A 25,563-nucleotide genomic window follows, 5' to 3' on the forward strand; every position below is an offset into this window, starting at 1 on the left:
CCCCTCTATTCTGATGCCGTGTCCTCTGGTCATAGACTCCCCCACCGTAGGAAACATCCTCTCCACATCCACTTTACCGAGGCCTTTTGTCATTAAATAGAGTCATCCCTCATTCTTCTGAATTCCTGTGAGTAGGGGCCCAGAGTCATCAAACACACCTCATATGGCAAGCATTTCAATCCCTGAATCATTTTCGTGAATCTCATTTGAACCCTCTCCAATGTCAGCACATCCTTTCTTACTTAATGGGCCCAAAATTGCTTCCATTACTCCAGGTGAGGCCTCACCAGTGCCTTACAAAGTCTCAACATTACTTCCTTGCTTTTATATTCTAGTCCTCTTGAAATGAATGCTTACATTAATTTGCTGAAGCTTTATAAGGCACTGGTGAGACCTCACCTTGAATATTCTGAACAATTTTGGGTCCCTCATCTTAGAAAAGATGTGCTGTCATTGGAGGGGGTCCAGTGGAGGTTCACAAGGATGATTACAGGAATGAAAGGGTTATCATGAGGAACATTTGATAGCACTGGGTCTATACTCGCTGGAATTCAGAAGGATTGGGGGGGCGGGGATCTCACTGAAACCTTTCAAATGTTGAAAGGACTAGACAGAGTAGATGTGGAAAGGATGATTCCCATGGTGGGAGTCCAGGAGGACACAGCCTCGGGATCGGTGGGTGTCCTTTCAAAACAGAGATGCAGAAAGATTTCTTTAGCCAAAGGGTGGTGAATTTGTTGCCACATGCAGCTGTGGAGGCCAGGTCATTGGGAGTATTTCAGGCAGAGATTGGTAGGTTCTTGACTGGACAAAGGTTATTGGCTTCAAAGGTTATGGGGAGAATGCTGAGGAGGAGATAGAAAAAAGGATCAGCCATGATTGAATGGTGGTGCAAAATGGATGGGCCAGGTGGCCTAATTCTGCTCCTATATGGTCTTCTATCACATTGGCTTTTCTTATCACTGACTCAACCTTCAAATTAACCTTTAGGGAATTCTGCACAAGGACACCCAAGTTGCTTTGCATCTGATTTTTGAATTTTCTCCCCATTTAGCAAATAGTGTAAACTTTTATTTCTTCTACCAAAGTGTATGACTGTACTCTTCTGAACACTGTATTCCATCTGCCATTTCTTTACCCATTCTGATCTGAGTTCTTCTGTGGCTTCTCCCCTTCCTTAACTACTTGCCCATCCACCTTTCTTCCTATCGTCTGCAGACTTGACGTATAACATAGAAAGTAGTCCCAACAGACCCCTGTGGAACACCACTAGTTACCAGCAGCTACCAAGAAAAGGTTCTCTTTATTCCCACTTTGTCTGCTGCCAATCAGTCACTGCTTTATCCCTGTGAGGTTCTCTCTTGTAATACCATGAAATCTTAACTTGTTAAGCAGCTGTATGAGTGGCACCTTGTCAAAGGCCTCCTGAAAATCCAAGTACACAACATCCATAGATTCTCCTTTGTCTATCCTGCTAATTATTTATTAAAAATCAGTGTACTGAGTACAGGAGTTTGGATGTTATGTTAGTGAGGTCAAATTTGAGGTCAAGTGTGAAGTCTGAAAGATATCAATAAGATTGAAAGAGTACAAAGAAAATTTACAAAGGTGTTGTAAAGGTAGTAGAATGAGGGGAGATTTTATAGAGGTTATACAAAATTATGAGGGTATAAAGAGGGTAAATGCAAGCAAGCTTTTCCCACTGACATTTGGGTGGGACTAGAACTTGAGGTTGTAGGTTAATGGTGAAAAGTGAAAGATTTAAGGGGAATCTGAGGGGAAACCTGTTTACCCAGAGTGGTGCTAATGTGGAAGGAGTTGTCAGTGAATGTGGGTTCAAATGCAGTAGTTAAGAGGACATGGACTGGAGAACTATAGTCCAGGTGTGTCATGGGATTAGACAGAATTAGTTTGGGATGGACTAGATGAGCTGCAGGGTCTGTTTTTGCTCTCTGAGTCTATTGATAATGGTGAGAATGAAACTACGAGATTGCCTAAAGCACTTCTGAAATATACCACTCCTTTTCCTCTGCTCTGTGAGCAGGTCCACTGGTGAGGCTGAGACTTGACGAAGGGACAGTAAATCTTGTGAATTAGTATTTATTTAAAATCTCTGCAGTGCTGGCAGGGTTTTGGTGAGATCTGTATTTGAACATCTAAACGCCTACCCCTGACTTCCCTTGTTCAATCAAATATATCATTCTGGAAGTTGAACAGCCCCGTGACTGTTCCAAAGACCCATGACTAAATAAATGTAAACAGTCACACATTGGTGATGCCAGAACCAGCTGAGCATAACAGAAAGAAACATTTCCTTCGTATGAAAGGGGGATTGAGGGCAATAGTAATTATGCTCACAAAACCCTTCACCATTGACTCTAAGCCTGTGCTCGCTGGAGTTTAGAATAATGAGAGGTGACTTCATTGAAACCAATAGTGCATTGAAAAGCAGATAAGAGTGGATGTGGAGAGGATGTTTCCCATAGCTGGGGAGTCTATGACCAGAGGCCTCTGCCTCAGAATAGAGCGGCATGCATTTTGAACAGAGATGAGGAATTTCTTTCATCAGAGGTTGGTGAATCTGTGGAATTCATTGCTGTTGGGGGGGGGGGGGGGAGTCAATGGGTATATTTAAAGCGGAGGTTGGTAGGTTCTTGATTGGTCAGGGCATGCAAGATTATGGGGAGAAGGCAAGAGAATGGGGATAAATAAGCCATGATTGAATGGTAGAGCAGACTTGATGGGCCAAAAGGCCAAATTCTGCTCCAATATGGTGATGAGTTATTTAATATAATTCTGCACTTGCTAACTGGGAATTGAACAACTCTCTGGATTACACAGGACAGTAAAAAATTTGCTACCTGAATCGTTTTGAGTGGATCTTATGGATTTTGTTGTCCACAGTGTAAGCTGATAAGTTTTCCATCTTGTCCGGGCATGCTCTTGCAGTGCCGGTGCCATGTAGCAGGACGTTTTAGAAAGGCTATAAATTTCCAATAAGAATTTTGATATTTGAGACTGATATCTCCCAGAGTAACTGATGCTAAGAATAATTAAGAAAGGCATTTTTGTTGGTCCACCAATCAAATGGATAATCTGACTGGCAATTCAAAGAACAGCATGTCATTGAAAACCTTGGCAAACTTGTATAGATGCGTGGTGGAAAGCGTGCACCTTGCTGGCTGAATCATGGCTTAGAATGGGAAATGAGCAGAAAATCCTACAAAAAGTAGTAGGTCCGGCCCAGTATATCATAGGTAAAAACATCCCAACCATTGAGCACATCTACATCAAACATTGCTGTAGAAAACCAGCATCCATCATCAAAGATTCTCATCACCCAAACAGTGCACTTTACTCACTGCGGCCATCAGGTAGAAGGTACAAGAGCCTCAGGACTCACACCACCAGGTTCAGGAACTGTTACTACCCCTCAACCATCAGGCTCTTGAACAAAAGGGGAAAACTACTCTCATTTAAGGACTCTGTTGTATTGTTATTTCAAGCTCGTTATTTATTTATATCTGCATTTGCACAGTTTGTTTATAGTTAACAGTTCTTTTATGTTTAGTTTATTGTTCTATAACTTTGCTAAGTATGCCCACAGAAAAAGAATCTCAGATTTGTATGTGGTGACATACATGTACTCTTGATAAAAAAAATTACTTTGAACTTGGATGTTGAAAATTTTCATGGCAACTACAGAGCACCAAACTATGTGCAGTTAGTTGACAACATGCATCAGTCATACAAAACCACAAACTGCAACATATCACTGAAGATTCATTTTCTGCATTCCCATTTAGACTACTCTGCCAATCTTGGCGCTGCCAGTGACAAGCATAGTGAAAGGTTTCACTAGGACATTACGTTCATGAAGAAACAATATCAGGGCAACTGGAATCCTTCAATTCTGGCTGATTTTTGTCGGACTCGCATTTATGCAAGACTCAGGCATTGAGTACAAATGAAAATCATCAACAGAACATTTTTGGTTTAGTTGAACTGTTGCAAAGTTACTGTTACACAATTAATCACATTATATTCAATAGAAGTTAATTTCTTGTTTCTCCAATTCCTACATGATACAAGTAGTCTGAAATTATATGTGTTCAGTGTCAAGTGGTCTATCATAAACAAAAAAAAATTGAGCAACACTTGAAAAAGAATGTCCAGAATTAATTAGTGTTTGATTTAATCACTCTGTTTGCATACATTGAGGTTTAGTGAAGGCAGGATTGCTGCTATGGTCAGTAGAATCCTGAAACTTGTAGCTTCTAGTCAGTAATATTATCTTATTTCTAAGCCTGAAACATGGCAGTGTGAAAGGTCTGTGGAAGCCAGAGTTAAAATGTTGCAGAAAGCTTTTAAGGAATGAATTCATATAATATGCTGCTGTTAAAAAATGTGCTTGATGCTTATCTAAATTTTCTCACTGCAGAAAGATTTGAGCTGGCTCTTTCTTTCTGATTGTACAGGTTATTAACTTCTTCGGAAAAAGAAAATGGGAGGGGTTGAAAGGCTAAATATTCCAATATTCTCTGGCACTCCCAAGCGAAACCAGCACCTGAACAATAACTGGCATAAGGGCAAGGACAAGAATCTCAGCCACATGAAGTCGGCACACAAGAAGGCCCATGAACGATGCATCTCTGAGACCTGTCAGATTATGCAAAAGGATGCAAAAATGGTTATGCACTTTACTGCAAGTAATCAGAGCTGGGAAGCTATTCTGAGCACTTCTAATACACTACTACAATCACAGTGTGACCAAAATTATGCTGGAGCCAAGTTTAGTGAGCCACCATCTCCAAGTGTATTACCCAAACCTCCAAGCCACTGGGTACATCTTCCCCTGGAGCCTTCTGACCACAGTGACATGGCCTTCCAGTTGAAGACCTTACTTAAAGTGCAAGCATAGTCTGTAGCTTAAATAGGGCAGGTTCAAACAGAACTGGAAGCTTTGTTCTGTCATTCAATACAGTTTTCAACCACTGCCTTTAATTACCCATTTAAGGTGGATATTTGCTTAGTGTATACCGGTTCAGACGTGTGGTTGGTATATGTGAGAAATTTGGACTGTGTTTTAAAAAAAAAAGTGAAATAGTTTTCTTTCATTTCGGCCCCCTCTGTCCCGAAGGGGGAATGATGTTTAGTTTTGCAGCTGACTAGTTTCCCCTTGGTTTTGATTGGATCTAAAGTCCTGAGACAACATTACTGCTGTCAGATCCATGGAAAAGTACAGCACAGAAACGTGCTAAAGTAGGTGCTAAACTATTTAAACTACCCAGTCCCATCAACCTGCACCTGAACCATAGACCTGTTGCCTTCCTTTCCGAATTGCCCAGCTCTGATTAACCAGCACAACTTCTACGTGTAACTTGTGGCTCACCTATTGCCATCTAATTTGACTTTTACTTTGTTCATTGTAGAAGGCAGACCCACAGTGTAGTACTTGTTGCAACCCATGACCACACTGCCAGCATTCCATGCCAGGTGTCCCTGTTTTAATGTTCATTTTTTAAAAAGGAATGCATTTATAATATTAACTGAGTATATTAAGCAAGCAACCACTTAAAATACCAGTTTAGTTTAATTAGCAAAAAAATATTTTTGAGCATTTGTTTCTTGCCATTACTGCAATTAACAGTGGATCTTTGTAAAGATTTGTGAAATAAGATCTTATTTTGTCTATCTTTCTGAAAATTTGTTCCTTCATTTTGAAGCAAAACTGAAGCCCAAAGTTGGTTTGAGATTACATCAATCTCAAAAAAATATGAGGAAAAGGAATTCATTTTACAATTTATGATCTCTAAGGATTAGGTCCAGATTTTTAAAACATGGTTTTCACATCTAGATTGAACCACATAAATAACAGACTTGTAGCATATGTATATTTTAAAGCAGGACCTCCCTCCTGTTGGGAGAAATTATTTTGATACAATAGTTGTGTAAACAATGCCATCTTTCTTGGCATGTCAAACCTAAGAATATTGTTTTATATAAAAGACATGATAAAAACTAACACTGAACTAAATGTCAGCAGAAAAAAGCACATTTCATGTTGTAGCAGTTACAATGCCAGCTGTACATAGTGTGCAGCTGCTGTACATTTAAAGCACCGAACTAGTATTTGAATGTTGCTTGGTATTCCCCTTGCTCAAAATGGGCAAAACTGAAATTGAACTAATGCCTGCGCTGTTGTTAGCACTTGTTTAATGTTGTCTAAGTTTAAGATGTGGATCAAACCCAGAACTTTCCTGCTTACCACATGAAATAAATGACTTGGGCTCCAGAGCTGTGACCATATTTTGCCTGTTTGAATTTTGAGTTAGGTTTGATCCAGTCTTTTGTTTGCAAATTCTCTAATCCATTATCTTATTGGATTGTAATTCAATAGCCATGTCCATTTTTACCCCAAATTAGTTCATGTGTACAAAGTGGCCCTTTAATAGTGCAGCCACACAAATTCAGTAATTCTTATAACAGTGGCCACAATAAGTTTACTGTGAAACAGTGCAAGTTGATTTTATTTGAAATCTCTCCCAAGTTAAACTCAATTATGATATTGTTCTTCTATTCTCAAATACCATTGAAACTAAATTAGGTATATGAATTAAATACGTTTCGTGTTGTGTAATGGTATGCTAAATAAAGTTTTATATCCCCCCTTTCAAATGGGTTTATTTTGAGCTGGAACACCCTCCATTGGCTTCCTGCTGTGTATAGTACTGTTTTGGTACCAAATTCACACAAGCACTTTACCAATACCATTAATATTATAACTGCACCAAGAAAACAGGTCTTGCAGATGCTTCATATACAGTAGAGATTTATTTACAAATGAAGTTACAGTCAGCTATGAACAAAAAAAATGAGTACAACCACATCTGTCTCAAAAAACGTAAAATGTCGTCAGCTTTTAATTCTAAATCTGTGTTAAGTTTGCAAGGGTTTATTTGTACTGCACATCTTAAACCAAATTCTATAAAGTAATGAAATGCGTACCGTGTATTTATGGTCTTCAAAAGCTCAGTCAAAAAAATCTGGTTAATTAAGTTTAAGACCCAAACAGGGCCTTATGACAAGACAATCTCAATGTCCTGGCAGACCCTAAACTGTCACAAATTGTAAGGTTATCTTGGTTTTGCTCAGCTATAGTCACATAACCCTAACTTGATCTACACGTGCAGTGATCAGGTCACTTAAACAAATATCATCCAGTTTTGTTCCTCCCAAAATAAAAAAGAAACTAGGTATGACTCGTAGGGCCCCTATATTCTCAATCCTAAGGATATACTATTGTTACTTGTAGTTCAAAGCAACAGACTAGAATGATCAATACTTAATTTAACATGTCACATCCTTCTAGGCATGCAGAGACTACACAACTTGCCATTTTAAAGCTTAACTGAAAACATTTATACTAGAGATGAACTTTTACAAACAGCTTTTATTAAAAAGACTTGGTATAAAAAATCCCTTTTGTTTTTTTACAAGCTTCTACATGAAAGGAAATAAGTTTGATCACAACACTTCTCAGCTGTTTCCCAGTCACTGTTATTTCTTACATTTAAACGCAGATTCTCCAATGTTGAGGCAGATTATCTTTACAGCCAAGAATGAAAGAACTCATGCAAAATACACAAATCAACATTACAGGAAGCATGCCAGACCACTGCTTTGTATAAATGAATGCACACCGATGGAACAAAATTGTGGCAGCAAATTGCCGGAGCTTGCTGATCACCTTGAGCACAAAAGGAAAGGATTTCTGCATGACTCCTGATACAGAGCTTCAGGCAGCAAACTGAAAGACCTAATAAAAAGCTCACATTAAGTATGGTAATGAATACAGGGCTCATTAACAAATTTTGATTTTACACGGTTTAATTTGTACCAGCAGCATTAGAATATTAACTGGGGAAACAATTTAGTATTTTTCTTTGCACAGTATAGAGGGCACTGTTTTATAAAAATTACAGTAACATAGCAAAGCTGCAGATCAAATACTAGAAATTTGCCTGAAAGTAAATGTGAAAATTGTGTTTCAAACAACTAATGAATATGTCAATACAACGGGACTGTGTTATTATCTAGTTATAGTTACTGCATCGTTCTGTTTAAAATCATGGCAAAAATCTTTCAAGCACCATCAACAAATTAGTCTTCAGAGTTTTCTTGTAGTCATAAAACAGTACCCACCTTCTCTTAACATCTACGAGACCCCAATAAACACAAAAAGAAAATAATCACAATGGAAGCTGTAAATGGACGACTTTCCGCTGCTTCAGTCTTCATGGTGACTGTCGGACTTGTGGCCACTCAGTGACCTGGATTTAGATCTAGACCCAGACCTTGAATGGGTGATTGACCTCGACTGTGACCGTGTTTTAGAATCCTTTCTGGATGCAGATTTTGACCTTGATACTGATTTGGACCTGGATCTTGACCTGGACCTGGACCGTGATCTGGATCTTGATCTGGTGTAAGAACGATGGCGACGTCTATGCCTGGGGATAAAAGACAATTGCATTTACAACACAGGCCATTCAGCCCACAAAACTGTGCTGATATTAATACCCTCCTTCCATGTATCACACACATGCCTCCACGTTGTTCATATTCACAGCTGTTGAAAAGCCTCAAACTTCAATCTGCCAAATTCCTCCACTAACCACTCATTTGACTGAAAAACAAGAACAAATTCATTCAGACCAAAAAGCTTGCTTTGCAATGTATCAAGATCATGCTTAATCTCAATGCCATTTACCATCACTATCACCATATAGTTAACATCAAGTAATCTATTCTCCACAATGTCCCAGGTTAGAGAATTTCAAATAGAGGATTCTGATTAATTGGGCCAACTGTTAATCGGGGAAGCCACTTATTTGGGACATTATGCTTCTTAACTGGGACAGAAGACTTTCCAGTTTCTAATTAGCATCAGTCACATGCACTGTGACTGCTAGAAATTACATCACGCTTAGAGTGAAGTTTTAAGCTTCAGTGGCATGTGCTTCTGTTCAAAAAGCAGTGAATTTTGTCAACGAGAAGTAAGCAGCAAGACATTTCAGAGCTCCTCCCACTTCCTCCAGCCTCGAGGGGCAGGCATGTACACCTGCAGGCGCCCAGCTATGCGCTACGTAGAACAGCCCAAGCTCCAAACTTCCCTGGTAAAATTCCCCAAATTTCCTCTGCTACACTGACAACTGCATTTTGCCTTTGCCCTTAAACTCACTTGGTTCATTGCTGACACCTCCCACCCACCCTCCTTCTCAATCTGTCTCCATCTCTGGAGACAAACTGTTGACCAACTTCTTTCATAAACCTACCGATTCCCATGATTATCTTGGCCATATCTCAGTTCTTACACCTCCGCTGCATCTGTTTCTGAGATGTGGCTTTCCTTTCCAGTACATCAGAGATGTCATCCTCCTAAGAACAGACTTTCCCTTTCTTTGCCCTCACCCAATCACTCCATTTCCTAAATATCCACACTCAACTCATTTCCCACATTAACAGTGACAGAATTCCCTTTGTCCTTACTACTGCCTCATGAGCCTCCACATTCACTCACTCCCAGAACTTAGTCACAAACATGCATAACAGTCAGACAATTCACATGAATATACCTGTCATTGAAGGAGTTACTGCGGCTCCGTCTGCGCTTTCCACTTGATCTGCTCCGTGAACTGCACAGAAGAAAGAAGGCACAGTAAAACAAATGAAAGCAATTACACTGAATGCAAACCAAGTATTATGCTTTTGTGGTATCATACTTCTTAGGGCTGTCAGATCTCCTGTGGCCGCGATCGTATGAACGGCTTCGAGATCTCCTCCGGTCATAACTGCGACTTCTGGACCTCCTCCTCCGATCATAGTCATCATAACGATCATATCGAGGTGAACTTCGTGAGGATCTTCGCTCCTTTGATTTCATCTGACCAGGTGCTAGAATTATAAGAATCAAGATTTTCAGAACTGCACAACAAGGAATCAAAATAACAGCTTTTACTTTAAAGGCACAGGCAATTTGGAAAAGCATCTTGCCTTTCTTCCAGCATGACAATGGAAGAATAAACAATAGGTGCAGAAGTAGACCATTCGGCCCTTCGAGCCTACACCGCCATTTTGAGATCATGGCTGGCCATCTACTGTCAATACCTGGTTCCTGCCCTGTCCCCATATCCCTTGATTCCCCTATCCATAAGATACCTATCTAGCTCCTTCTTGAAAGCATCCAGAGAATTGGCCTCCACTGCCTTCCGAGGCAATGCATTCCAGACCCCCACAACTCTCTGGGAGAAGAAGTTTTTCCTTAACTCTGTCCTAAATGACCTACCCCTTATTCTCAAACCATGCCCTCTGGTACTGGACTCTCCCAGCATCTGGAACATATTTCCTACCTCTATCTTGTCCAATCCCTTAATAATCTTATATGTTTCAATCAGATCCCCTCTCAATCTCCTTAATTCCAGTGTGTACAAGTCTCTTTAACCTCTCTGCATAAGACAGTCCTGACATCCCAGGAATTAACCTTGTGAATCTACGCTGCACTTCCTCTACAGCCAGGATGTCCTTCCTTAACCCTGGAGACCAAAACTGTACACAATACTCCAGGTGTGGTCTCACCAGGGCCCTGTACAAATGCAAGAGGATTTCCTTGCTCTTGTACTCAAATCCCTTTGTAATAAAGGCCATCATTCCATTAGCCTTCTTCACTACCTGCTGCACTTGCTCATTCACCTTCAGTGACTGATGAACAAGGACTCCTAGATCTCTTTGTATTTCTCCCTTACCTAACTTTACACCGTTCAGATAATAATCTGCCTTCCTGTTCTTACTCCCAAAGTGGATAACCTCACACTTATTAACATTAAACGTCATCTGCCAAGTATCTACCCACTCACCCAGCCTATCCAAGTCACCCAGAATTCTCCTAACATCCTCATCACACGTCACACTGCCACCCAGCTTAGTATCATCAGCAAACTTGCTGATGTTATTCTCAATGCCTTCATCTAAATCGTTGACGTAAATCATAAACAGCTGTGGTCCCAATACCGAGCACCCGACTAGTCACCACCTGCCATTCCGAGAAATACCCATTCACTGCTACCCTTTACTTTCTATCTGCCAACCAGTTTTCTATCCATGTCAACGTCTTCCCCCTGATGTCCTGAGCTTTGATTTTACCTATCAATCTCCTATTTGGGACCTTATCAAATGCCTTAAGAAAATCGAGGTACACTACATCCACTGGATCTCCCTTGTCTAACTTCCTGGTTACATCCTCAAAAAACTCCAATAGATTAGTCAAGCATGATTTGCCCTTGGTAAATCCATGCTGGCTCGGCCCAATCCTATCACTGCTATCTAAATATGCCACTATTTCATCCTTAATAATGGACTCTAGCATCTTTCCCACCACCGATGTCAGGCTGACAGGTCGATAGTTCTCTGTTTTCTCCCTCCCTCCTTTCTTAAAAAGTGGGATAACATTAGCCATTCTCCAATCCTCAGGAACTGATCCTGAATCTAAGGAACATTGGAAAATGATTACCAATGCATCCGCAATTTCCAGGGCCACCTCCTTTAGTACCCTAGGATGCAGACCATCTGGACCTGGGGATTTGTCAGCCTTCAGTCCCATCAGTCTACTCAACATTGTTTCCTTCCTAATGTCAATCTGTTTCATTTCCTCTGTTACCCTATGTCCTTGGCCCATCCATACATCTGGGAGATTGCTTGTGTCTTCCTTAGTGAAGACAGATCTAAAGTACTTATTAAATTCTTCTGCCATTTCTCTGTTTCCCATAACAATTTCACCCAATTCATTCTTCAAGGGCCCAACATTGTTCTTAACTATCTTCTCTCTCTTCACATACCTAAAAAAGCTTTTGCTATCCTCCTTTAAATTCCTGGCTAGCTTGCGTTCATACCTCATTTTTTCTCCCTGTATTGCCTTTTTAGTTAAGTTCTGTTGTTCCTTAAAAACAACCTTTTAGATGAAACAAACCTGATTAGTAATCAACCCCACATTTTCCCCCTTAATAGCCCAGAATGAACAATATGGAAAATACTTCTGAATTCAAAAATACATTAAATTTGCTGAGCATCAAATAATACAGCCCTTAATTAAAGCTGTTGGGTTTCTTAAATGCAGATTAATGAAACTATACTTTAACGGAATTAATGTGAAACATGCCTGAAGATCTATGTTATTTGAACAATACTTACTCTTTCGATCACCTTGGGCGAACTGGATCTCAATTTGACGGCCACACACCCACTTTCGATCCAGGTTGTGGAGGGCATCTTCTGCATCACGAACATCTTCAAACATGCTAAGCTGTTAAGGGGGCTTTTCACTTTCACAGGTTTCGAACAAATCCTACAATCTTCAATACACATTTTCAGCCATAACATTGTTTTATCTAGAAAGCTAGTTCTTAAAAAAATGCATAAGACGCCAAAACTCCGTTACCCAGTCTATTCCTTAAGACACAGACGTTTGCTAAATTTACAAAAACAAGATTTTGATATCAATAGCTAAACAATTAAAACTAGTCAAAGTAATTATTAGGTTCTAGTTATCCCACCACCACTATGCACCTTCATTCAAATTTTACAAAATGCTGCTAACAAAATTTGGGAAATAAAATAAAACATAGCACACTGCCCGTCAAAGAATCAAAAACAACTGTTCACTCATTCCCGACAGGGAAGAACCAATCATGTGCCACTACAGTGGTCACACTGAGAAGGATATTAAAGACCCCAAGAAGGCAAATGCCTCCCACAAAGTACAGGTGCTTGCAGGCATTCACCAATGAATGTTAAATAGGCGAATACAATTCATTGTACCTGCAATTATAATTCTGCCCTCACTGACTTTGGAGTGGCAGTTCAATAACTTGAGAAACAAAACTGCTGAAGCTCAAGCAATCCAAAGTGGTACTGCTTTAAGGGGAGCATTAGCTGACAGGATTTCTGTTGGGGAAAGAATAAATGATGGAGAATGGATTGGATTATAAGAGCAATCTAACCCATCATCTCCTGTCAAGTCAATGTAGCTGGAAAAGTAAAAGGCTGCAAATATTTCAAATAAAAATAATACCTGAAAATAAACAAAACTAAATTGATCAGCAGCACTGAGACTAAGATTTATGCTTTAATAAAGTTCATTACACAAGGATCAGTTTGTAAAAAAAAAATCACAATCAAAACATTTAAAGAGCGAATGAATTGTTTTCACTACAGTAGGATACAATATCAGGACTTTGCTGGTTACCTTAAATTTGGCTGTCAACTTGACCTTGCACCGTCAGCTTGACCTTTAACTCTTTAAGTGCTTGCCAGAAGGACTTGACATGAGGCGCTGGCCCAAATAAGACACTTGACTTTGACATAACAACCTTTTTCCAATTGCGGACAAATCGAAGCCTTGACTTTTCCCTCTTCAAGCTTTAATCTTTTTTTCACACCCTCCCTCTCTTTTCTTCAAGCCTGATCCTTAAGAGGTCTTTGGCTTGTCTGCTTGTCTTATGCTTGGATTCTATCTAAAAGGCTCTTTCATACTCTTTGTGGGATCGCCAGTTACAGTGGAATGCTTTACATTTTCTGAGGCAACAACAACAAAAAGATTATGTCAGGGGATGGTATAAAGAGACAAACATGCAGGGTTTGAAATTACTTTTTTGTTTGACTACCTCCAAAGCTAGCCAAAAAATACCAGCAAGTACATTTTACAAACAGCTTAAAGCTATCCATGATCTGAATTTCATGTTAGGCAAGTACTTACAGTATGACATAGATAGGAAAAAAGTTGTTATAAAAAGCAATATTGTAGTGCAATGCATGAAGGCAGAACCAGCAGTCCCCTACAACAACCATCTTGACATTAGCCACACAAATCAGTACTATAGGTTCATATTATGTGGGAGCACATTAACACTTCCTGGTCCTAAATTACTCTAAACCACAGTAATTTAGAGCAAACTAACATTCATGAGCTTGATTTCAATATAAGTTATACACATTGAACATTTAAAATATACATACCTTTGACTGGTTGTACTCTGATAGCTAGTCTAAAAATACTCACCACACACCATATTTGGTATTGGGGAATGTAATTAACACAAATTACTTTTTCAGCAAAGCTTGCTCAGTTTCATTCCATGTAAAAAGCCTGGGTTTTAGTCCACTACCATTTTACCAAAAAAATATTAATTGTCAGACAACCAATTGGGCTCTTACTAAATTTAATTGACCTACATACACAAAAGATTTGACTTCCCTTAATAAATGTTAAGAGATCTTGCTGTCATTAGACTTTAAAGGAAACTTGAAGCAATAAAGATTTGCTCACATTTTCAAAACTGGAGTGAAATATAGAGAAAAACTAGTCTCAACTGACAACTGAATAAAAGGATGAAACCTTCCAAGTTGTACAAAAAGATGTTTTTATTCTAGTTTAAAGTTTATAGGGTACAAATAGGCACAACAAATTTCCCGAAATAAAACTAATCCATCATTTTAGTTTTGGTTAAGTCAATGTCATTAGTGAAAGGGAATGGTAAAAAAGTATTTCCTTAATTAAACCCACAAAGAGGAATATATATTTCACTTGCTATTCACAGCTAATCAACTGCATACAATATTAATGGTCTAGAAAATATGGTAGTTTAAAAAAAAATTGACACCTAAGCTAATTTTGCTTAAACTTGTGTTTTTAGTAACTTGGTGTATTAAACATATCCCTTAATTCGCATTCAGATGTACAAGGACACAAGTATTAAAAAGAAATACTGGTGTTCACTAATCCCAACAATTTGCCAGAGGAAAGTTTCTTTTAGTTCAAAAGATGTGGTAAGAATTTTGATATAATGTAATAAACATTTTTGCCTTTATAAACCTAGAAAATCAGTTTTAAGTTCTACTTAACCATTGATATAACATCACACATGGATACAACTCAGTATAAATGCAATTTACAATGGCCCAAGGAATACGTGTGCAAAGCCTTCCAGGGCAATGAGAACAAAGTATCACCAGACATTTTATAAGAGCTCAAACCTCATTTTACACCAATAACTACATTCTAATGAAATTGGATTATTCGCAACCAACCAGTCCTGAGCACCGGACCATTTGTGTTTCCTTGCTACCTGGGGAAATACAAAGCCATTGTCCTTCAAATACCCAAGATTTGTCAGCTTGATTTTTATTACCCCATTTCTAAAAGGTTTATTTTCCTTGTGGAAGGGAATGATGTTTTAAATGCAGTATAGAATAGGCCACAATTACACTTACACTTTGGACTCCATAATTTACAGTGTCTGTAACTAGGCTGTTTCATTGTCAATTCTAATTTGACAAGTGTGGTAAAATGTTCGTTATATTTTGTAGAAAATCAGAACAAATGCAAACTAACCACCTATGGCTTAATTAGCCCAATATCATTCATCCTAAAAGTATTACAAAATACTCATTTAGATTCCATCAGGGACAACTTGTATTTCAATTTAAGTGACATTAATGCTGTTGCAGCAAACTAACGAAGTGAGAAACGACCCCACATTACTATCAAATCTAGCATAAAGATGTACGTACACTAGAGGCAAGATGTTTAGAGGGGATGCAGAGTGGTTGGATTTGCTGCCTGAGGTAGAGGCAGATACTTTCACATTTAACAAGCATGCCAAAAGTATTTGAATCACCAAGGCACAGAAAGCTAAAGCCTACTGAAAATGCAATTCACATAGATGAATGCAACATAGTTGACCAACAGATCGACCCATTTCAGGGCTGTACAACCACGATTCATGTTGTAGACTAATGATCTCGATTTAAGATCACTGCAGTTTCTCCAGATTCTGCTTTAAACACAACTGAAAGTCAGTAGAGCCATTTTTTCTGCATCATTATAAACAATGCCTGTGCTCATCTCTAACTGCAATTCATAGAAAGACCTGGAGAAGAACTCCAGACTCAGCTGCAAATACAGTCATAGTCACAAGACATTCTCCATGACAGAACTTGATCACTAATACTCTGACGGACCTCCTACCCATGGGTTCAACAGGAACCAGTGCTGCAATGGATCAGGTGCAACTACAGTGGGTCGTTCACAGATTGAAAGCAACTCACCCCAATTCTCAGAACTTTACAAGCACCTACTGCCTGAATGGGTGCAGCTGTAACAAAGCTTTTTATCAAGACCAAAGTAGTCTCCCATCTTAGCTTAAAGTTATTTGTAAACACCTGCTGTGTCTTCTGTGTTGAACATTTCTTTATTGCCACTCTACAAATTGATATTTTAAGATGAAGGTTGAGGATACCATATAAACACGATCTCTTGAAAGATGTACCATTATGATGGTTGCTGTGATTAATCAGTGCAGTAGCAAAGCTGAGCGAACCTGTTCAAAACTTCAAATTACTTCTCTAACTGAATGCTCAAAATTGAACATCCTATAATCAGGAAAAGCTGTGTACATGTAATTCCACATTCCTCTCATAGGTACATTTCTAGTCAATTCACAATCAGCCTGGTATTACAACCTGGTACTGCTTTCTTACAACAGAAAGGTGGTTTGAATTCAGGTATGAGGAACCAGTTTCAAAAAACTGCACTATTAAATCCAGCTCCATTTTCATACTGCTGACCTAACTGTATCTATGAATCTAGAGTAGGAACATTTAGGAATCTAAAGAAGCCAGCCTCCCAAGATCCAAAACTAAAAGCAGTAAGTATATTTGCTGAGGCTAGTTATTTATTTTATTACAGGGCCCATTGCACTCTTGACTTTAAGGAATTAGGCAAGATTATTTCAATGGAGTTTGCCAAATACACACTCCATTACATAGCTGCAGTTAACTGGTAAGCCATGTCATCAGGCGTGCTTGAATGTTGGTAATGCTACCTTTCTGGAGATGAAACAACTCTGTAACATATTTGACAGGCAAAAGAGACCAGGTGAGACCTCTCATTTAATTTGAGCCCAAAGACAGTCAAAAATATGCAGAGTCAATACTTACTGCATGGTAATGAAATTCTTAGAAACCCTGGCCAAATAAGGGGAGAGGCCCAGCTGGATAACTTTACACCCCAGCCCATTTTAATGGATTATTAATTTTTGTTAATACTCAAAAACCTTCAAATTAGACATTCAAATCATTAGCATAAGAAATCTTGCACAAGTACATTTGAACATGTAAGGGATGTAATGAAACTGTAACAAAACTGCAAATTTTCAATTTCAAATGCTCCTTCTGACTAGTGCCCTCACCACTTCATAAGCCATACCTATTAATTTGCAATCCTAAATTAACGACATAAAATTCCCATAAACAGCTATTCAAGTAATCAGAAAATCACAATTATTTGGTGCTTGGCTCATCATGCTCTCTCAGCTCAAGGAAGTCACCAGATTATACAACATTGTACCTAAATATAAGAGTTTAGGGTTTTAACAAGAGTAATATCCAATAGTTCAGAAAGGCCAGCCAGTTCAGCAAAGCCCTGAGGGTACCAGATTAATCAGACTCTCTGAAGTGTCAAGTTCAAAATTGGAGTTAACAGTTTAAACTGACTTTTACTTCAGGCACAAGCTGTAATGATGACAATTTAATGCATTGGTTAGCTTATTTTCACTGAAATTAGGTAATTTCAGTGAGTACAGTAAATTTAACCAGGCTCCCAGATCTCTGAAGTCATTTCGAGACACCTAATAACTTGAGCTATTTTATGAACCATCACTATCTAAGGAACAAGCAATGAGGTCAGATGGGATCACATTTGTGAGCAATACCAACTGATGGAAAATTACTGCTTCAAAAATGACGTTGTCAAGTTACCACACAAAATGATGTTTAAATATCTCCTGTAGTTAAACTTCAAAATTGCCCTCTAAGCATTTCCACTCACACATAGCTGTTCTCCAGTGCTACCCAGTACCCCAACCACTGTACACACAGACAAATCAAGAACACATGAACATGCCCGCTAAAAGCAGTGGAGCCTGTATATATCACTGTGCACATACCAATGTTGTATTTAATAAGTCACCACCAATTGCCACAGGAATAATGCTATACCAGACTAAAAATCATTAAAACAATCAAATCCATTGAACTGGAAAAAACTGAGCATCTCGCTTCACTCATTTAGGAGAATTGAAGAAAGGATATTGTATATATGCAAATCCTCTTGGTCGTCGAGTGTAGAAGTCAAGGGGAACGTAAACATCTACTATTGGGCCATAGCGACCAAATTCACGACGTAAATCCTCAGGCCTAAAGTACCATAAAAACGATATAGTTGATTTGCAATAGGAAATGTCCAGCATGCATGTGCTGAAGAGTCCAAAAAAAGTAATGATTTTAAACCATCCAAAAGGAGATTAGATTACTTTCTAAAAAAAATCAACATCTAATCAACACAAACTATCTACAGGATGAGTAGAACTGGTGAATTTGCTGGTATTCAGGTGAGTGACAGGTTTGACAAAAAGCCATTTTAACTGGGATTGCTACTGCTGATTTAACAAGATAATTGTTCCACTGGATTTATCAATTTAACTGAAATCTTTAAAAGTATAATTTGTCATCTGAAGTCACACGATCCTTACTGAACCTTTCAACCTACCCATAAATTACCTTGTATCATTGAAATTGACACCTTATTTCAATTTCTTAACTATCAATAAATGTGCACATGTACCCTCATTATAAGTGGCCAAAGGAATAGCCATAATATTTCACCTACATCCTGCATAGTAAATCCCGTTCTAATTATCTGCAGAGATGATTTGATGTCCCTTGTGGGATACATTTTGGTATTTTATAACTATACCATCTAATAATAACCTTTTACTGTAAAAATCCACTGAACAATAACTCATGGTTTCTAAATTCCCAGAAAGTTACTCTTAAACCAAGACAACGGACTTGAATTAAACATCTCCAATCTGAAGCATTATTTAGCTTTCCACAGATGCTGTCCAAATTGTTGGGCACTTTCCAGCATCTAAAGTGTATGCTTTGAGCTTCATTTTTGCTCAGCACAAATGTATTCTTTTAAAGTTTTTTTTTGCTTAAATCCTTTGGGTTAAATAGAATGACTGAAGTGCATTAAGGAATATCACTAAGTATCTACATTTTCTTTTGAATAATACAAGTCTGGTGTTCTTTGTTTTGAGGGTGTCTGTGGGGAAGACGAATCTCAGGGCTGTGTACTGCATACATACTTTGATGTAATTCAGTTAAACCAAATCTGTAAATGGCAACTGCAAAGACTTATCAGAAGGATAGCTATACCAAAATAAAAGACTTTCTTTAATCTTTTACCCACTTTAAGGCATAAGATACCAGTTGGAGAATTGCAGCACTTCAGACTAGGATTCCAATCCAATCACCACAAACAGTCACCCCACAAGAATCATACTGGCTCAGCTATGATATATTCTATTGCTAATAGTGGACTCCAACCTGCATAACTAGCTAGGAGTAAATACTAACCACATGAACCCATGAAAGATAACAGTTAAGGGTGTCCATACATGATGCATCTTTTTCTCTCACTGAAGTATTAATGAGACATCAGCCACACTCTTTGGTATGTGGGCAAAGTCCAAACTCTTAAATTGTGCAGCCACTAAGCTAGACATTTTCAATTGATACCAAGTTAAATTGCATACAAAAAGCTCAGCAATTTATTAACTGTTGCAGAATTCTTGGTAATTATAACCATTCCTTCGAATTTATAAGCTTTTATGATATACTCAATGATACCCAGTGATGTACCCAAAAACAAACCTTTAAAATCAAGGATTGACATTACTTAATAATGCAGGCTCCTCAATAATCTTAGCTGATGTGTACAAAACGCCAGATTCTCTTTTTACACGGTATGCACTTCTCTTTTAGAACAATTAGCCAAACCTAAATTGAAAGGTTTGAGTACCATTAAAATTTATAATTTTTAACTCCCTCAGATCAAATCCAGAGAGAGACCAAAGATTCAGCAATTTTAAATATATCTTCTACGCTCCCATGATTGATCTCCTACAAACGTACTAAACGAGATAAACATTTATAAAGATCTAACTTTATACAGCTACTTTAAAGAAAAGCTACCCTTGAGAGATCTTTTAGAGATATCACCATTCACAAAAAGCAACTGATTTTTTTTTAAAAAAAGAGGGTGGGGAGAAACCAAAACTGGAATCAGAAAACGAGATGAAACTCGAAATGCGTTTTACACAGACGCAATGCAGATAAAATTCCCCCAGTTTCCACACGCCAAACCTTGCTTCCACAGCCCCTCTCGGTGCCCCAGTGACCGAGAGAGGCTTGAGAATTTCAGATTTTTTTTCACAAGCCATCGTGGACTAGTTTCGGGGCTGGGATCTGCCTCACGTTGTAGTAAGCACGACCACCCCGCTCTCCCAGCGCTCAGTAAGCCAAGGGAGATGGTAGGGCCAGCGCCGCGGCCTTGTCCTTAGGCCTCGTGGCCCTAGGACAGAGCCCGCCTGACCCACGCCAACTACCGCCCCGGGGACGAATCTGCTGCCCTCCAGCCTCGCCCGGGCGCCCTTCTCACCTGGTGCAATCGCCCACATTCCTGACGAAGAGCGAGCTGTTGGGCGGACGGGCGTACCGAGACATGGCGGCGGCAGCACCGAAGCGAAAGAGGCGGGCAACCAGTGCGCAGGCGCGGCCTCAGCCGACCCGAGGCATGGAACCCACTAGAAGCTGCGTCACAACCGCGCTCTAGCCAATCAGAGCGCAGTACTGGAGCTGGCTGTTTCTGCTCCCGCTGAGCACCAGCCAATTAGAGCGCAGCGGCTGCTCCCCGCCATCTTGGTGCAGGCGACACGGCCGCCATTTGGTGAGGCGGGAACCTCCAGCCGAAGGACGTGTCCCGCCGCCTTCGTTCAGTCCTTTATCTACGGCCGGGAACCTCCCAGGTCACGCGTCATAAGGTCGCCGGCAGGATGGTTTTATAAGGGTGCAGATGGGTCGTTTGTTTTTATTTCAATGGGACTCAGCGACCGAAAGAGTACGGTCTGTTGTGTCCAGCTCACTTTTCCGTCAGCTCAACGTCAAAGTAAATTTATTATCATAGCATATATATATCGCCACGTTCAATCCTGAATTCATTTTCCTGTGAGCATATTCAATAAGTCTATAGAATAGAAACTATAACAAAATCAATGAAATATCAACCAGAGTTCACACGACGACAAACTGCAAATGCAAATATAAATAAATAATGAGAATGTGAGATAAAGAGCCCTTAAAACGAGATCAATGGTTGTACAAACACGAGGAAATATGCAGATGCTGGAAATTCAAGCAACACACACAAAATGCTGGTGGAACGCAGCAGGCCAGGCAACATCTGTAGGAAGAAGCAATGTGGATGTTTCAGGCCAAGACCCGTCGTCAGGACTGACAAAGGGTCTTGGCCTGAAACGTTGACTGTACTTCTGCCTGGCCTGCTGCATTCCACCAGTATTTTGTGTTCATTGGTTGTGGGCACATCTCAATAGATGAGTGTAGTTATCTGCCTTTGTTCAGGAGCCTGATGGTTGAGGGGTAGTAACTGTTCCTGAACCTGGTGGTGTGAGTCCTGAGGCTCTTGTACCTTCTACCTGATGGTAGCAGCAAGAAGAGAGCATGGCCTGGGGATCTCTAATGATGGCGGCTGCTTTCCTACGACAGCGTACCATGTATATGTTCTCAATGGTTGGGAGGGTTTTATCCATGATGGGCTGGGCCATATCCTCTACCATTTGTAGGACCTTCAATTCAAAGGCACTGGCATTTCCTTACCAGGCCATGACGAACATAATACCCTCAAAGCTCCAGCTACAGGAAGGTGCTAGTGGCATGCTGGGGAGTGCGGTGGGGGGGGGGGGGGTGCTGTTTCAAATTATTTTGAGAAGAGTTTTATCAGTGCTCTGCCATCACTGGACAAATACAAGATCCTAACAGCAGAACAGAAGAATTGTCAGTCTCTTTGGAGTTAGTGATTTTTTCAGCTTCTTATTATCACCCGCTCCCTCTTTGTTTTTCCTTCCCTACACTCTCCATTTGCCCATTATCTACGCATTCCTCCTCCGTGTTCTGCTCCTCACCACCTCTCTTCACCACCACCCTGCCCACTTATCCCATGGTCCCCCATCCTTACACATCTTTAGGAGATTTCTTATGTCACCAAAAACACTAGTAAATTTCTACAAATGTGCCGTGGAGAGCATTCTAACAGGCTGTGTCACTGTCTGGTATGGGGGGACGTGGAGGCTACTGCACAGGATCAAAATAAGCTGCAGAGAGTTGTAAACTTAGTCAGCTCCGTCATGGGCACAAGATTCCGTAGTATCCAGGGCATCTTCAAGGGGCGATGCCTCAAAAAGTCAGCATACATCATTAAGGACCCCCCCCCCCCCCACCCAGGACATGCCCTGTTCTTATTGCTACCATCAGGGAGGAGGTACAGGAACCTGAAGGTTCACACTCAACAATATTCAGGAACAGTTCCTTCCTCTTCATTATCAGATTTTTGAATGGACATTGAACCCATGAACACCACCTCACTTCTTTTTAATTTCCATTTTTGCACTGCTTATTTGATATATACTGTAATTCATATATTATCTATCATTATGGTTTGCATTTATTGCTGCTGCAAAGACAACAAATTTCATGACATATGCCAGTGATATTAAACCTGAATCTGATTTTGATTCTTCGGCACTTGATCACTTACACCTATCTCTTCTCAGCTTCTTATAGCATTCCCATTCTTTCCACCTGCCCTGCCCATCTTCCCCTCAACTGGATCACCTATCACCCACCAACTCCAGCTCCACATCCTCTCTGCTCCCAGTCCTTTTTTATACTGGCTATCCAGTCTTGAGAGAGGATTTTTACCCAAAACATCGACTGTCCATTTCCTTCCATAGTTGCTGCCTCGCATTCTGGGTTCCTGCAGCATTCCTATATTGCCAAGATCCAAAAGCAGCTTGGTAGGGTGGATGTTGAAGGCTCCTCACCAGAGGGCAGCCACATAGGCGATATGGTTTCAAAGTAAGGAGTCAATCACTTCAGCTGAGATGAGCGATCTTTGCAACTTTCCCCTTTTCTGTAATAATTGCCACAGTAAATTAAAAGGACTGGAAAATATTACAGAAAAGGAAAAAAAAACTAAATCAGTGATAATAAACAAGGTCAGCAGAACATTGTGGAGCAAAGGACCTGTAGTGCTCTCTGTCTGATTCTCGATATTTTTTTGCAACTCTGACTTCTTTCACCCTGTTATTATCAGCCATGCAATTAATCATCTAGGCCCCATCTCTTAACCCTCACTAAGGTGTTTCCAAAACCTACATTGATCTGTTTGAAGTTCAGAGCCAGCCTGGTAATGTTTCTGTGAAACTTCTTTAGTACTCTAGCTGCATCAAGACAGGTCACAGAGCACTCCACCGGGTGATTAGGATGACTCAGCACATCATTGGGACTTAACTACCAGACTTGCAGATAATCTTCAACTCTTGATGCCTACGGTGTGCTCGTAACATTAAAGGCCCATCGTATCCCAGACACTTCAATCGCCTGTCGTTGGGTGGGACGGGCTGCATCATGATCTGGTATGGAAACACCAATGCTTTGAACGGAAAATCCTGCAAGAGTTAGTGGATTCGATCTAGTACATCACGGGCAAAGCCCTCCCAACCACTGAGCACATCTACATGAAATGCTGTCATAGGAAAGCAGCATCCATCATCAGAGATTACCACTACTCAGACCATGTTGTCTTCTCACTGCTGCCATCAGGTAGAAGGTACAGGAACCTCAGGACTCGCACCACCACGTTCAGGAACAGTTATTACCCCTCAACCATCAGGCTCTTGAACAAAAGGAGATAACTACACTCACTTGCCCATCATTGAAATGTTCCCACAGCTAGAGATCTCATTTCAAGGAATATTTATCTCATCATCTCATGTTCTTATTGTTTATTGCTATTTATTTATATTTGTATTTACACAGTTTGCCGACTTCTGCACTCTGGTTGATCTTTCATTAATCCTGTCATAGTTACCATTCTACAGATTTGCTAAATATGCCCACAGGAAAATGAATCTCAAGGTTGCATATGGTGATATATATGTACTTTGATAATAAAATTTACTTTGAACTTTCAGATACAGAGACATCTTAACCAAGACAGTAAGACTGAAAAAAAGCTGCTTCCTGAGAGCTGTTGTGTAGCTGAATAATGCTACTCCCCGGCTTACCAATGGCCTTCGAGTGTTACGGACTGTCAAAGTCCCTGTTGCATTTAAGTATGGGATTTTTAAAAAATTAAGCTGTACCACATACATTGTAAATACTTAGCACCGTAATCTCATTGTTTTGAGCAATGACAGTAAAGCTATTTTCTATTCTAATGTATTATGTTAAAGGTACTGCTTCACGCTTTTCATCCATGCTCTTTAATCCCATACTTTAGAATTCGCCAAGAACTTCTCACTGAACAAGGTATATTATAATTTAACTTGGAAATTGCAGTATGTGGTAACTACAGTGTATTTTGTTCTGTCTCATGGCAAGATTGAAGTGTTTTATGCAAAAAGCACCATTGGATAGCGTGTCAGAGTTCATGCCAAATTATTTCACTTGAAGCAAAGAAAACCTTTCTCTTCCATGCCAGCTTTCCACGATCTCTCCATTTCCCTGAGTACTTTACAGCCAAATGAGCTTATGAAATGTAATTTGGAAAAATGATACCCACTAATTGCCTTTGGCAACTCTCAATTCATTGTGTCTAATTAACCCACTTACTTTTAGTTCTACTTCTTTAATCCGTGAAAAGGGCAAATTTCAGGTTATCTACTGTATCCACACTCTAATATTAAATGTACCTTTGAACCTATGAATCACTCTTGTAATTATAAGATGTTCACACTAAGCCACCCTGAAATAAAATTATTTCTGCTTATAATATTCCTTTAACGAAGTGTGCAAGACTTGAGCCATCTGTACTGCCAAACCCCATTATTTGGCAGCATGACTGGAAGGCTAAATAAATTATTTCAGATGGAATCTCTTTTTGCACTACTTAATTTTATAGATAAATTAATATGTCTTATTGTAATTTATAGTTATTATTATGTATTGCAAACTACTGTTGCCACAAAACAACAAATTTCATGATATATGCCAGTGACGTTAAGCCTGACGCTGATGCACTCCAAGTTTCTCAGGTAGCCTCTTGGTGGGACCTCATTCACCCTGCCAGAGAATCTGTGTACCTTATTTCACAAGCAGTGCTGATGAAGGGCCTTAGCCCAAAATATTGACTGTTCATACCCCTCCATAGATGCTGCCTGGCCTGCTTAGTTCCTCCAGCATTATGTGTTTTTCTTTTTGATTTTCTTTCACCAAACCTCTGTGAGTTAAAATTAAAATACATCATTTTTTTGGCTTATCACAACTGTTAAGTATCAGAGTTTTAGAGATTATAGATTTTGAAAATTA

The 25,563-nt window shown here is 39.7% G+C and overlaps 1 protein-coding gene across 1 annotated transcript; it reads right to left on the bottom strand.

The window, feature by feature from the left end:
* Positions 1–5,018: 5,018 nt before the first annotated feature.
* On the bottom strand, positions 5,019–20,768 carry srsf10b (serine and arginine rich splicing factor 10b). The gene is made up of 6 exons (XM_059949156.1): positions 20,618–20,768; positions 18,205–18,309; positions 12,247–12,350; positions 9,786–9,957; positions 9,639–9,698; positions 5,019–8,513 (listed from the first exon to the last, which is right to left on the bottom strand). The coding sequence occupies exons 1-6, from the start codon at positions 20,680–20,682 to the stop codon at positions 8,291–8,293; spliced, it is 729 nt and encodes a 242-aa protein (XP_059805139.1). The 5' UTR covers positions 20,683–20,768; the 3' UTR covers positions 5,019–8,290.
* Between the last annotated feature and the right edge of the window lie 4,795 nt (positions 20,769–25,563).

This window comes from Hypanus sabinus, chromosome 24 (assembly GCF_030144855.1).
Source record: "Hypanus sabinus isolate sHypSab1 chromosome 24, sHypSab1.hap1, whole genome shotgun sequence".
NCBI classification, from domain to species: Eukaryota; Metazoa; Chordata; class Chondrichthyes; order Myliobatiformes; family Dasyatidae; genus Hypanus; species Hypanus sabinus.

What these genes read in the sequence shown, in the direction of transcription:
- srsf10b (XM_059949156.1), bottom strand. Translation starts at nt 20,682, where the DNA reads ATGTCTCGGTACGCCCGTCCGCCCAACAGCTCGCTCTTCGTCAGGAAT. An exon ending in AATGTGGGCGATTGCACCAG is followed by an intron (nt 18,310 to 20,617) that starts GTGAGAAGGGCG and finishes ATGGTACTTTAG; the next exon opens with GCCTGAGGATTTACGTCGTG. An exon ending in AGATCTGACAGCCCTAAGAA is followed by an intron (nt 9,699 to 9,785) that starts GTATGATACCAC and finishes TCTTCTGTGCAG; the next exon opens with TTCACGGAGCAGATCAAGTG.